Genomic DNA, 12,284 nt, shown 5'->3' with positions numbered 1-12,284 from the left:
TTGGCCGGTGGAGCGGGCAGCGGAGCAGATGTTGAAGCCGCGGGTGGACGCCCTCGGCTAGGAGCGGCCGCAGCGGAAGGGGCAGCGGGAGGAGCAGTTTTCCGAGCCCGCTGGTAGATGACCTCCCCCATCGCCTTGGACTGCTCTTTCACCGCAGAGAATTCCCGGGTGAACTCCCCAACAGTGTCGCCGAACAGGCTGGCCTGAGATATGGGAGCATTGAGAAAGCAAGTTCAGCCAGAGGTGGCGTTCCTGGACGCCTAATGTGGCCATCGTCTTCCCCAGGGCACGGGCAGCTGATTTGGTGGTCATGAGAGCGTAATCAGTAGCTATGCGGAGCTCATGCATCAAGCCTGGGGTAGACCCTCCCTCTTGCATCTCACCCAGCTTCTCGGCTTGGTAGCGTTGATAAGTGGCCATAGCGTGCAGAGCAGAGGCGGCCTGATCTGCAGCGGTGTAGGCTTTGGCCGTGAGAGACTCAGAAAACCTGCACGCTTTGGACGGGAGTTTGGTTGGACCTCTCCAAGTAGAGTGGCTCTGTGGACACTCTATTGGCCGCGATTGGCCACGATAGCGTGCTCCACCTGGGGAATCGCCTCATAACCCCTGGCCGCTCCTTCATGGAGAGAGGTGAGAGCGGGAGCGAACGAGGTCTGGGCAGATAAAGGTGCCCTCCATGCCTGCGTGAGCTCTCTGTGTACCTCCGGGAAGAAGGGGACGGGGGCTCTAGAAAGCTTTGCCTTTTTCTTCACCCCCACGTAGCATCCGTCTAAGCAATCCGGCCATGGTTCTGGGGGACAAGCCATCTCCAGTCCCATGGCTGAAGCAGCCCGGGATAACACGGCTAACATGTCTGATTCCAGGTCCGAAACCTCGCTGAAAGCCCCGGAAGGTGGCAGGGGGTCCGGATCTTCATCGGAGCATGTCAACCCGCCCTCCGATGCTTCGATGGACATCACGTCCCCGGTGTCATCTAATGAGAGCGCGGCCAGCCTGGAGGATGGACCAGCGCTCGCACTCGAAGCAGAAACAGAGCGCACTGATGAGGAGCGAGGGGTCCGCAGGCCTGAAGGCGACGAATTAGCCCCCACTGTAACTCCTTAGGCCTGCCCGAGTGCTAACCGCTTGGCGGGGAGCAGCAGGGGTGACTTGCCCTAATAAAAGAGCTCGCCGCGACCTCAGTTGCGCAACAGTCAAGCTATCGCAGTGCGGGCAAGAACTGTCCGCGAGCAACGCATCAACATGTTGGACCCACAAGCATGTGATGTAATACTCGTGCCTGTCATCCGGGACGAGGAAACCACCACATCCAGAAACGAAATGACATCTTTAAAAACATGTGCTGCACGACTGTGCTCTCTTAGGGAATTTTGCTCCAGTTGAAACTGCTCTTTGGAACACCTGTGAAACACCTGGGAAACCCAGCTCGACTGCCACTATAACATCTTCCCTCGCACTGGTAAAAGGAATGCTTTCTTCATTCGGAAGTCAGCTAAGAAGAAAGGGTTCTCCAGGTCTCAGATTAGGTCTGAAGCAACAATTCTGACGAGCTAACTCACACAGCCGACTGATATAGCCCTAATTGGCTCATCAGTTTCAAGACAATTTAGACAGGTGCTACGTGGAGGCCATGATAAAACCTTCTCAGCCCCCTGTCTCCTTCTTTCCGGAAAAGCATGAGGAACTTACATGGGCTTGGAAGGCTTTGACAGGGGGTACGTAGCCATTCCGTAGGTTGAGATAGCGATTGTGGTCAACCTCTGCTAGCAAGACGCCTCCACTTTGCGGATTTAGCCCCGTCTCCCATTCCATGTTCCCACAAGCTTTTACAAAGGTCATAGAGTGTGCTTTACTGCCACTCTAGCAGTATGGCATTTGCATTCTCAATTACCTTGACAATAGGCTAATGCTAGTTCAATCTCGGAGCCAATTGTTAATGCACAGCTCTCACACCTGAGCCGATTGGGGTTACAGGTGAACAGGGAAAAAACAAACTCTCCCTTGTACCAAACATCTCTTTTCTCACTGTGGAGCTGGACTTGGTCGCCACTAGCATGCACCTTTCCCGAGAACACGCCTCGTCAATGTTGACCTGTCTGGAGTGATTCAGAAAAACAGCCGTGGTCACACTGCTCCACTTCAGCATCGGATACACAATCGAGGTCCCAGATGGACATCGCGCACTGGCACACAGCAAGTAATTTTAACCTGTGGACGGACCTTGCCTTCTTGTGGGCCGGCGTGCCTGTTGTATATAACTCCAATACATTATGATACGTCAGTTGTATGACTAATCATATATGCACTGTTATTTTAAAGTTTAACAATTCATATTAAAGATGGATTTTCAGTCATTTTTTATAAAACGTGTTTTAAGTAATTTTTGGGGTTTTTTTTCTAATGCTATACACCATATTACATTAACAAAGGCAGTGGTCCAGCTCCTAAACAACAAACAAACCACATCCAAAACATAGCCCATACACAAAATATGTTTCACTTGAAATAATTTAGCTTTATATTCGTGTTAATTTTTTGGACCCAAAAACCTCACCCGCAAAACCTAGAACACTAATCATTTGATTAGTCTAATCCTTGATGGATTCTCAGTTCAGTCCTCATCTTCAGTCAAAAATTTGGGGGTGATTTTTGATAGCAACCTCTCGTTAAAGGCCAGATTTCAAGCATCGGTGAAACTTGTTTTATCTTAAAAATGTTGCCAAACTTTGACATATGCTATCATTGTCTGATGCAGAAAAGCATAAATAATGCAAAAATATGATGACTGTAATACGTTACTAGGCAGTTGCCCTGTAGGCCTAATTAGCAAATTGCAGTAGGTTCAAAATCAGCTGCCATAGTGCTTTCTAGAACAAAGAAATATGATGATATTGCTCCAGTTCTTTCATTATTGCATTGGCTCTCTATATATATCAGATACACTTTTTTATTTTATTGTCTACCTACAAAGCCCTGAACAACTTAGCTGCCCAGAATTTGAGGGAGCTCCTTCTGTGTTAAGTCTTCTATGATGCTTCTGCCACCAAAACAAAAGGCCAGAGCACAAATTGTTTAGTTAAACAAAAAGATTTATGATGATAATATATATATATATATATATATATATATATATATATATATATATATATATATATATATATATATATATATATATATATATATATATATAATGATATATATATCATTTTAAACAGCTGTTAATGGAAAAACTATTTATTGTGCTGGTATGTTTTAGTCTCCATTTGATTCAATTTATATTCAGTCAGACAGGACAGGCTTCCCAAACTTGCTATATTTTGTATAGGTAGATTAAGTGTCAGGAAAATACATAATTTCATAATATTCTCTTTGATGGACTCAAACTCGACTCGGACCTCTCATACCCCAGTCTTGACTTGGACCCAAATGAGCTGGTCTCAACTGGAACACTGTCTAATAATGTACATATATGCTTTACCAAAATATTGTGTTTGAAAAACAAAAAAAGGAGGGTTGAAAAGAGTTTGAGTCATGTTCTGCTAATACTGCAGCATTTAATGCTAACTTAAGACTTCAATGTAGCACACACAAACATTCACATATCTCTGTCTAACGTATACTAAGCTTTATATAGTCAATATACATGCATTTTAAAGTGAAATTACAGAAGTTTATACAGAATGCAGATTACAGTGTAAGCCTCAGAATCATCTGTGTTCTTCACAGTATGTATAGAAGAATGAACTACCATTATGGTGCTTTTTGGCATTTTTAAAGCCCCTAGGTTATTGTTGACCTTCTTTGTACAGCAACAAGCTATATCAACATTCTTCTAAAATTTCAAATTTTGTGCTTTCTTTTATTTAAAATGAGAACATAATTCTCATTTGGATTAACATGCATGTTAGTGGCATAAATAGTTCGGTCAACTAATACTTAAAAGGAAAAACATAATGCATCTGCAAGTAATATGAACTGGCAAAAAATTTAGAAGCTCAGAATGATCAACAAAGCCAGAAAACTTTTTAATCTCATTTAGATCTCCTCTGTCAAGACCCGGGCCATTCTGAAGGTCAGTTTGCTTTCAAGAAGAGGATCACTGGCCTCCACCAGCAGCATCAAACATTTTCTTTCTGCCCTCCATTCCAGACATAGCTTCCACGTTCTTACGCCAGTCACCAACCTCACTGGTCAAAACCTGTTTGAGACAAAAGAGCAATGCGTAGTGCTTGATGCCACCTATTGCTATAATGTGGAGTTTTATGTTTTTAATTATTAGCTTTTCGGTTTTGTGTTTTGCCTTACCTTTTCTTGTTTGATATCCTCCTTTTTGACTGACTTTAGATTTGCACGAAGGTCCATAGAGCCTTTGTGTTTGGATCCAAGCAGGGCCCGCATCATCTCATCAGCAGATACACGCACCTTCCTTAAGGCAGGTTTCTTGAACTTCCCTCCAAGATCCTGAACTTTCAACTTAAGCTCATTTATCTAAAATCAAGAGTATGCAACATTTTCATTTACAGGGAGTGCATAATTCAATTCAATTCAATAAATTTGTATTTTTATAGCAGTTTTAAAGTCAAAACAGCTTAACATAGAAGATATAGTAAATTGAAACTGTCAGTCCAGTTTTCTGTTCAAGTTCAGTTTAGTCCAAAGTCCAAATACTGAAAAACAAATCCATCGATGAGCAGCTCCACAAGTTCTGAACTATGCAAGCATGAAGAATAAACCCATAATACCTGAGGAAATGCTGACTGTAAGAACTTCCATTAATCATTTAGCAAAAACTGTACTTTACAGGATACAATAGTTTTTCACAGGCACAGTGTTTTAATGGGAAAGTTCTACTATATTAAAATATAAATATTCATAATAGTACCTTAAGGTTATTTATTGCGACTCTAAAGTACTAAAATGAAAGTTAATGAGGTACACAGTTGTGATTTTAAGGGTACTGCCTCAATGACAAGTTGCTAAGCACAAGGTGATTTGTACAAATTTTGTATATTTTTGTGTAAAGGTGGCTATTCGAGATGGATGTAACTCCAATGTTATTTGACTTTTGTGTTGCCTTATCAATAAACTAACATCTATAACTGGGAGAACATTACCATAACAATTTTTTCAACTAAAATGGAAAAAAAAAATGATTGTTTTTCTTTCCTTTCCCTTCCCACTTCCGATCCTCTTTTCGGTGGCCAAAAATGCACAGTTAAAAAAAAAAAAATCGAAAGTGCAATTTTTAGAAAATCTATACTGTTTTCATGTCTTTGAAAACTACAAAAAACATGATTTTGTGAAAACTGTTATATGTACATATTACGTCATCTGTGTATAGACATGTGGACAATAAGATTAAGTTTGCATGTAGTTTAAAATTCAGCAAATTCATGTCCACTACTGGCCTGACATGTGTTATACATCATAAATGGAGATCAATTTGATACCACTGCAATATGTGTGGAAAACTGTACAAAAGCACAAAGGAAAGTGTTTTATTTAATTATTATGTAAATGTACCCAAATTTAAAACCCCTGGTATATCCTGAATACTCCTTATTTATTTGCTTTATACTTACATCTTTGTTGTGTTTTTTTACTTTATCCTCGTAGTCGTACCTCTCTTCATCTACTGTGTCAATTTTGGAATAAAGTTGCTTACACAGATTCTAAAGATGAAAATGCAACATTAATAAACACAGCTGTTTAAGAGCATGTTTAGCTAACAGCTTTTAATTCAGATATCCTCTTCTTGAATTTATCACCTGTAACTCCTCTAGTGAGAGTCCAGATAGCTGTAAAGGAGGGTGTTTTTCTTTAAGGTAGCAATTTTTCTCTTCAAGCCTCTCCTGTTTCTCTCTCTCCAAATCTTCCATCGCTCTGTTAAGAAGCATTATCTAATTGAAAATAGAAGAACTTTATTACCAATTTCACAACAAACATGTAACACTCTAGAATGGGAAACACATGCAGTGCATCTGGAAAGTAAAAGTCTGAAGCAGTAGGTAGAGCTGTCGCCTCAGAAAGAATGTCGCTGGGTCGCTGGTTCGAACTTCGGCTCAGTTGGCGTTTCCGTGTGTAGTTTGCATGTTCTCCCTGCCTTCGCGTGGGTTTCCTCCGGGTGCTCCAGTTTCCCCCACAGTCCAAAGACATGCGGTACAAGTGAATTGGGTAGGCTAAATTGTCCAAAGTGTATAAGTGTGTGTGTGTGTGTGTGTGTGTGAATGTGTGTGTGGATGTTTCCCAGGGATGGGTTCAGTTGGAGAGCATTCGCTGCGCAAAAACTTGCTGGATAAGTTGGCGGTTCATTCCGCTGTGGCGACCCCAGATTAATAAAGGGACTAAGCCGACAAGAAAATGAAATGAAATGTTGCCAATTTATAAAAAATAAAAAACCTGAAAACTCTCATGTACATAAGTATTCACAGTGTTTGCTTAATACTTTGTCGATGCATTTTTGGTAGCAATTACAGCCTCAAGTCTTTTTGAATATGATGCCACAAACTTGGCACACCTGTCTTTGGGATTTTTTTGCCCATTCCTCTTTGCAGTACCTCTCAAGCTCTTTTAGATTGGATGGAAAGTGACCGTGTACAGCCATTTTCAGATCCCTCCATAGATATTCTATAGGATCTAGGCCATTTAGTCTTAATATAAGCCTCAATAAATGCCCAATTTGCTGCATATTAACAAGTATTGATGTAGTTGTTATAGTGGTTAAATACGTAAGTACAGGATAGAATTAAGAGATGTAGAGTATGGTCATACAGAATAAGGCATTTGTATAAAATGTATAAGTACAGTAATAATAAATACTTTTTATGCAAACTAAGGAGCAAAAAGTTCAATGTAAGAACTGATACAAATGTCAAAGAGGTAGCGAAAAAAAATTTTAATTATAAAAGGAAAACAAACCTTCAGAGAAAGCTTCCGTGATGCTGAAATCTTGGACTTTGGCTGAAAGAGAGAGAGAGAGAGTAGTGGGGGGGGGGAGAGAAAGAGAGAGAGATTTTGGTATGAGATACTGGTATAATATTACCATAATGTTGCTCTACAAACCAAGACATACTTTGTTGTCCACTTTTGGATTTCCAGGCCTTCGTATCTGCCATATAAAAAGTATAAATAATAATTTTTAAAAATTACATAAATACTAAAAGCAATGTCCATTTCTTTTAATAAATATGGAAAACAGAATGAAAATTAATGCTTACCGGACTGTCGGTATCATTTTGTTAACAACCAAAAATGAAAACAGCCATCATTAAAGCATATATTTTATTATGTTAAATAAAGACTAAAGTTATGTCAAGCATCTGTTTCAGTAAATAATGCATTTTTAGTTTGATCAATTGATGCACATTGCCCCAAATTATCAATATGTCTCTTTGATTATAGGGTATAACGAAGGTTAAGCTCAGTAGTAACTTAGAGAACTTAAATATTTACAAAAAACAAATATAAACTGCTTTATGCATTATAAATGGAAAAAAAAAAACATTTACTTACTCGCCCATTGTTAACTCGCCGACTTAAATAGATATTCAACTTGAGATTTCAGATGTAACCTACAAAATAACAAAGAGTCTCAAGACAAAGTCAGTTGTTTAACCTACTGTAAGCATAGATGCTGTACCTGTGTTTTGTCCGGTTGATGGTCATGGACAGGAGGCAGAACAACAGGGTGAGACAAAGGATTTTATAGCCCAGCCACCACTGGCTGGCAGATATAGTGTCTGTTGCCAAAAATGCCTTGGCACTGTTCTAGAGATGAAATATCAGCAGCCGCAAAGCTGTGACAATACAACAATACACAAAAATATACAGAGACTTTTCTTTGGACTGCAACCGAGTTTCTAAACACAAACATAAACAAACAAAAATTTGACACCATCAATATTTATCATCCTCATGCTGATCACCTCTTATAATATTTTGTGATGGGTTGTAAGCAAAACAAAACATACTTCTGTTTTTTGAAGTTGATCAAATCTAAAACTAAATTATTGTGCATAAAATGAGTAAATTTTTTTTTAACTTGTTGACACACTAAAAACGTTTAATAAGGTAACACTTTATTTTGATGGACCATTTTAGTATTAGTAGGCCTTCTGCTAAATATCTGTTTATTCTGCTCCTTCAACAGACATTTAACTGACTATAAAAAACTTTGCAAGTACATGTCAACGTACACTAACACTAACCTAACAGTCTACTTAAAATCTAATGAGAAGTTGACATGTAGATGCAAAGTAACTTAAATTCAACAAACGGACCATCATAATAAAGGGTGACCAAAATATTTAATGCCAGAATGCTGAATCTTGGCTACTGATAATTTTTTTTTTATAGTTTATCTAATAAAAAAATCAATCCTTCTCCTGATTCTTGCATGAAAAGGTATTTTTCCTTAAGTAATATGAAAAGATTGTAGACAGTTTTAGTGAAACAAAAGGGATTGTTCACCCAAAATGTAAGCTTGTCTTATTTTCCTTATGTTGAACACAAATAACGATATTTTGAAAAAAGATGGAAACCTGTAACCATTGACTTCCATCATATTTGTTTTTTCTACTATGGAATATTTTTCAGCTTTCTTCAAAATATCAGCAGAATAATTTTTAAAACTCAAAGTTTTGGAACCACTTGAATGTGAGGAAGCAGTGAGGAAGGAAGTTCAGGAAGGAAGTTTTCCCTTTAATAGTCATATAGATACTTTCAATCATAGTTTTTTGTATGATCTGCTAACAACACTGATGTCTCTTATGAAAATGAATCATGGATTTACTACAATTAAAAAAAAAAACCTTTTCACCTTCTATAAGGTTGGGAAATTAGCTAGCGAAATGCTATGCAACATCAGTAACATGCCTGTTATGCGCAACTTCTTCACTGCATATGGTCAACTTAAAGGTCAAATCTGTATAATAAATAAGCAAAAAAGTATCAACTGTGCTAACTAACACTTGACATTATTTCAATGTAAAGTCTTCAGTATGAATAAATATTTGATGCCGATTTCAATATGGTTTATTGTTACACCTCAAACACACACATTCATTAAGGATTATAAAACAAAGGAAAGAAAACAATGGAAGGAAGCAGACAAATGACCTTACTGACATGCTTCCACAATCCGTGACAGGTGCTTAAGCTATTTATTCTGAAACATGATGCTAGCACAGTCATGAAGAGCTTGCTCACCACTGATATTATAGTATCCTCTCAGTCACCACTGATGGCTTAATGCATCACTGACTGCTTTTACATGGACATCTTTAATCTAATTATTTGCTTTAGTCTAAATAAGACAATAATATGATTAAGGTGTTTATTTGAGTTGCTTTTTGAATGTTCCTGTTTTACATGGTATAGTACAAAGTTCAATAAACGTCATTACGTAACCATTCAACGATAGTTTCCTCGAGCGTTTCACGCCACAACAGTTGGCGTTTGTTACATTCAAGTAACATTTGTGTTCGTCAAGGTCAACTGCAGTCCATTTCTCACTTATGCATGCAAACAGACAATGACAGATACAAATTCTCAAGAAACAGGCCACCTCTGTTACTTGACATTATGGTTTATTTTGTGATTGTTGGATGGTTTGTTTCAAATTATGTTTATCATTTGGTGTGGCCAATCATGGTCCAATCACATGCAGTTTTGTCTTAATTTGACCGCCGTGCAAAAGCTCAGAAGGTAAGACATGTAAAAACTTAGTCAAAAAGCTGTCCACACTTTGCCTTCAATATTAGCAATCTGTAAACACTTTTGAACACTTATTAAAGTGTTTAATCTCACAATGTCTTTGGGGAAAATAGAGAGAGCAACAACAATGTTTAATGTCTGCAGGGAATGCCTCAAACTCAGCAAAAACAAATTGTGACCAAATTGCTGTAGAATTGATCAAATGATGCTTGCCCCGAATTACATACCCATCATGTCCAGATTCCTAAGATAGTAATAAGGAGCAATAGCTGAGCTTTTCACACAATGGGGCCAGACCTTTTCAATGCAAGCATTAACTTTACATAACAGCTGCAAACTCAGGAGAAACAACAGCCACCATCTCAGACTTTTGCTCTGAGCTGTGCTCAGTGACAGTGAGAGGAAGTCTGGACAATCAGCTGTCACATTGTCTTGGCCAGGCTTGTATTGAATGCTGTAATTAAAACAGAGGCATGCAGATCATTGGGCAAGTCTCAATGAATTTGGAATACCAGCCAGCAAGTCAGAGAAAAGAAAGCAAAAAAATTGTGTGGCTAGGACATGGTCTGAATTTGGATTCAAGCCCAAAGCAAAAATGACATGGCCAAGAAATGGTAGATCAGTTTTCCTAAAGCAGCACTTTCTTCATTGAGCTTTACCCCACGATTTTACAGTACAGACTGGAGCTGTCTGTCATGTTCATCTGAGTTGTTGCCATAGACAATTTGTCATGAGCCAGGTCTGATCTTGTTTATTATATCACTCAGTATTGCCTCTTTGGGCTTGCAGCTGCAGGTTCTCCCCATTAACTATCATGGCATCAGCACCTGTCGCCACACATTGCCTGTTAACGCCCCTACTTAAGCCTCTTTGTTCTCTGTTTCTGTGTCAGATTATTGTATATCGCTTCTGTGGTTCACCTCACTGTTTGTGGATCACTACACGTTTGTCCAGTCAAGTAAGTCCAGTCCTGCGTGCTATCATTGTGTGTGTGTACTCTCACCTACGCTCTGCTTAACCAGCCTTCAAGTGTCTGTCTGTATTTGGTCCCGAGCCGGGGTTCGTCAGATGACGCCAGCTCTTTACCTCTATTCCTTCTCAGCCCTCTCGTGGCGGATCCTTCTGTTTGCATCTGATTGAACTTTTGAGTAATCCAGCACTGCGCACAGCCTGGGTATTACGTGCGGCAGTCTGCCTTTGTTGAACTGTACCTAATAAACTGTCCTCATTTTCCCGCAATTCTGGTATCCTGTCTAGCCCGTTACACAATTATGTCATTTAAGTAGCACCATCCTATCCATCAAAAACTTGAGACATCATTCTTGCCGAAATGCCCTAGGTGCTGAGGCTAGACCATAAGGTAGCTGTGTAAAGTAATAAAGTCTGTCATGAGTAACAAGCTGTCAGATCTCTACCCTCCTGATGTGGTGGCAGGCATTCTGAATTTTTTAATCCTTCCTTTTGAATGATCACCAATGGTGACACCCAGGGAGATGTGTCCACTTTTTGCTATGATGCCTTCAGAGTTCCGTATCTTTAGTTCTTGTGACACTGAATCTCTCACCACAAATGGCAGTCTGTAATTTTTGTTGATCTGGAGGCACATAAAAACACACATTTATGTACAAAACCAGTAGGCAAACCCACCAACTCAGTGGAGTTTCCCGAAGCCTGGCTGTTCCCTGGAGAAGATGTAAAAGATCCATTTCTTATTTTAATTAGCAAAGTAAAGAGTAGGGTTGGGTATTGTTTGGTTGTTTTTCGATACCGGTGCTAAAGCGATACTTTTAAAACGATACCGGTGCCAAAACGGTGCCTGAACCGATATTTTTTAGCCCAAAAATGATGGTGGATGACTCTACAAAAATATTTTATTGGACAAAATATTTGAAAAAATCATTTTAATAGAACAATATAATTACAGTTTAAAGTAAACATCAATTCATATTGTATTACATTAATACATTTCCTTTGATCATTTGTTGGTTACCATGAATTTAAGATTTGCATTATGAAATTAAATTAGCTTACGATTAACCTGTGGAGGGCTTGCAGGGGCCACAAAATTTTAGGAGCACATTTTAACATATACATCACAAAATACTTAACATTATTCGAAGTGATTTGCTTTCATGCATCACTCTGCAGTCTTCATAAACAAGATAATTAAATAACTTAAATTCAAAATAATCTTCCATGTTCATTTATTTGACAAGTAACGTTATACTGGTGTAGGATAACACATTTCTAACATTCAAGTACATCAAGGCACATTGCTGCACCTGTAAACTTTAACAGGCCTACAGTTGAAGTCAAATTATTTTGCCATCCCATTCATTTATAAAAAATAATTATTCTGGAGTCATAATAAGTCCTATTTCTTATTGTTTATTATATGAATATAAGCTGTTTTTTTAATTAAAATTAAAATAAGGTCAGTATTATTAGCTTCCTTAAGAAATATTTACTGTATATTTTTGATTTACACAACAAATCAGTTACAAAATAATTTGACTAATTATTTTAACTTTCATAGTTAACTGATTAAGACTTAATGACACTTTATTCTG

At 38.6% G+C, this 12,284-nt stretch overlaps 1 protein-coding gene across 3 annotated transcripts; it reads right to left on the bottom strand.

Moving 5' to 3' along the window:
* Nucleotides 1-3,540: 3,540 nt before the first annotated feature.
* Nucleotides 3,541-7,676, bottom strand: tnni1d (troponin I, skeletal, slow d). Of its 3 annotated transcripts, NM_001002629.1 has the most exons (9): nt 7,640-7,649; nt 7,513-7,571; nt 7,218-7,221; nt 7,073-7,108; nt 6,919-6,960; nt 5,769-5,900; nt 5,583-5,672; nt 4,306-4,488; nt 3,541-4,198 (listed from the first exon to the last, which is right to left on the bottom strand). In NM_001002629.1, exons 2-9 carry the CDS (start codon nt 7,518-7,520, stop codon nt 4,097-4,099), a joined length of 597 nt encoding a protein of 198 aa, NP_001002629.1. In that variant the 5' UTR covers nt 7,521-7,571; nt 7,640-7,649; the 3' UTR covers nt 3,541-4,096. The 3 variants fall into 3 exon arrangements, with proteins under 3 accessions (NP_001002629.1, XP_073802033.1, XP_073802034.1); XM_073945932.1 differs by having other exon boundaries at nt 4,007-4,198; nt 7,218-7,571; nt 7,640-7,676; XM_073945933.1 differs by lacking the exon at nt 7,218-7,221 and having other exon boundaries at nt 4,007-4,198; nt 7,640-7,676.
* Nucleotides 7,677-12,284: the final 4,608 nt, after the last annotated feature.

The sequence above is a fragment of the Danio rerio genome, chromosome 4 (genome assembly GCF_049306965.1).
Source record: "Danio rerio strain Tuebingen ecotype United States chromosome 4, GRCz12tu, whole genome shotgun sequence".
In the NCBI taxonomy this organism is placed as follows: domain Eukaryota; kingdom Metazoa; phylum Chordata; class Actinopteri; order Cypriniformes; family Danionidae; genus Danio; species Danio rerio.
The sequence above is the reverse complement of the archived record's forward strand: the minus strand, read 5'-3'. Positions and strand labels throughout refer to the sequence as shown.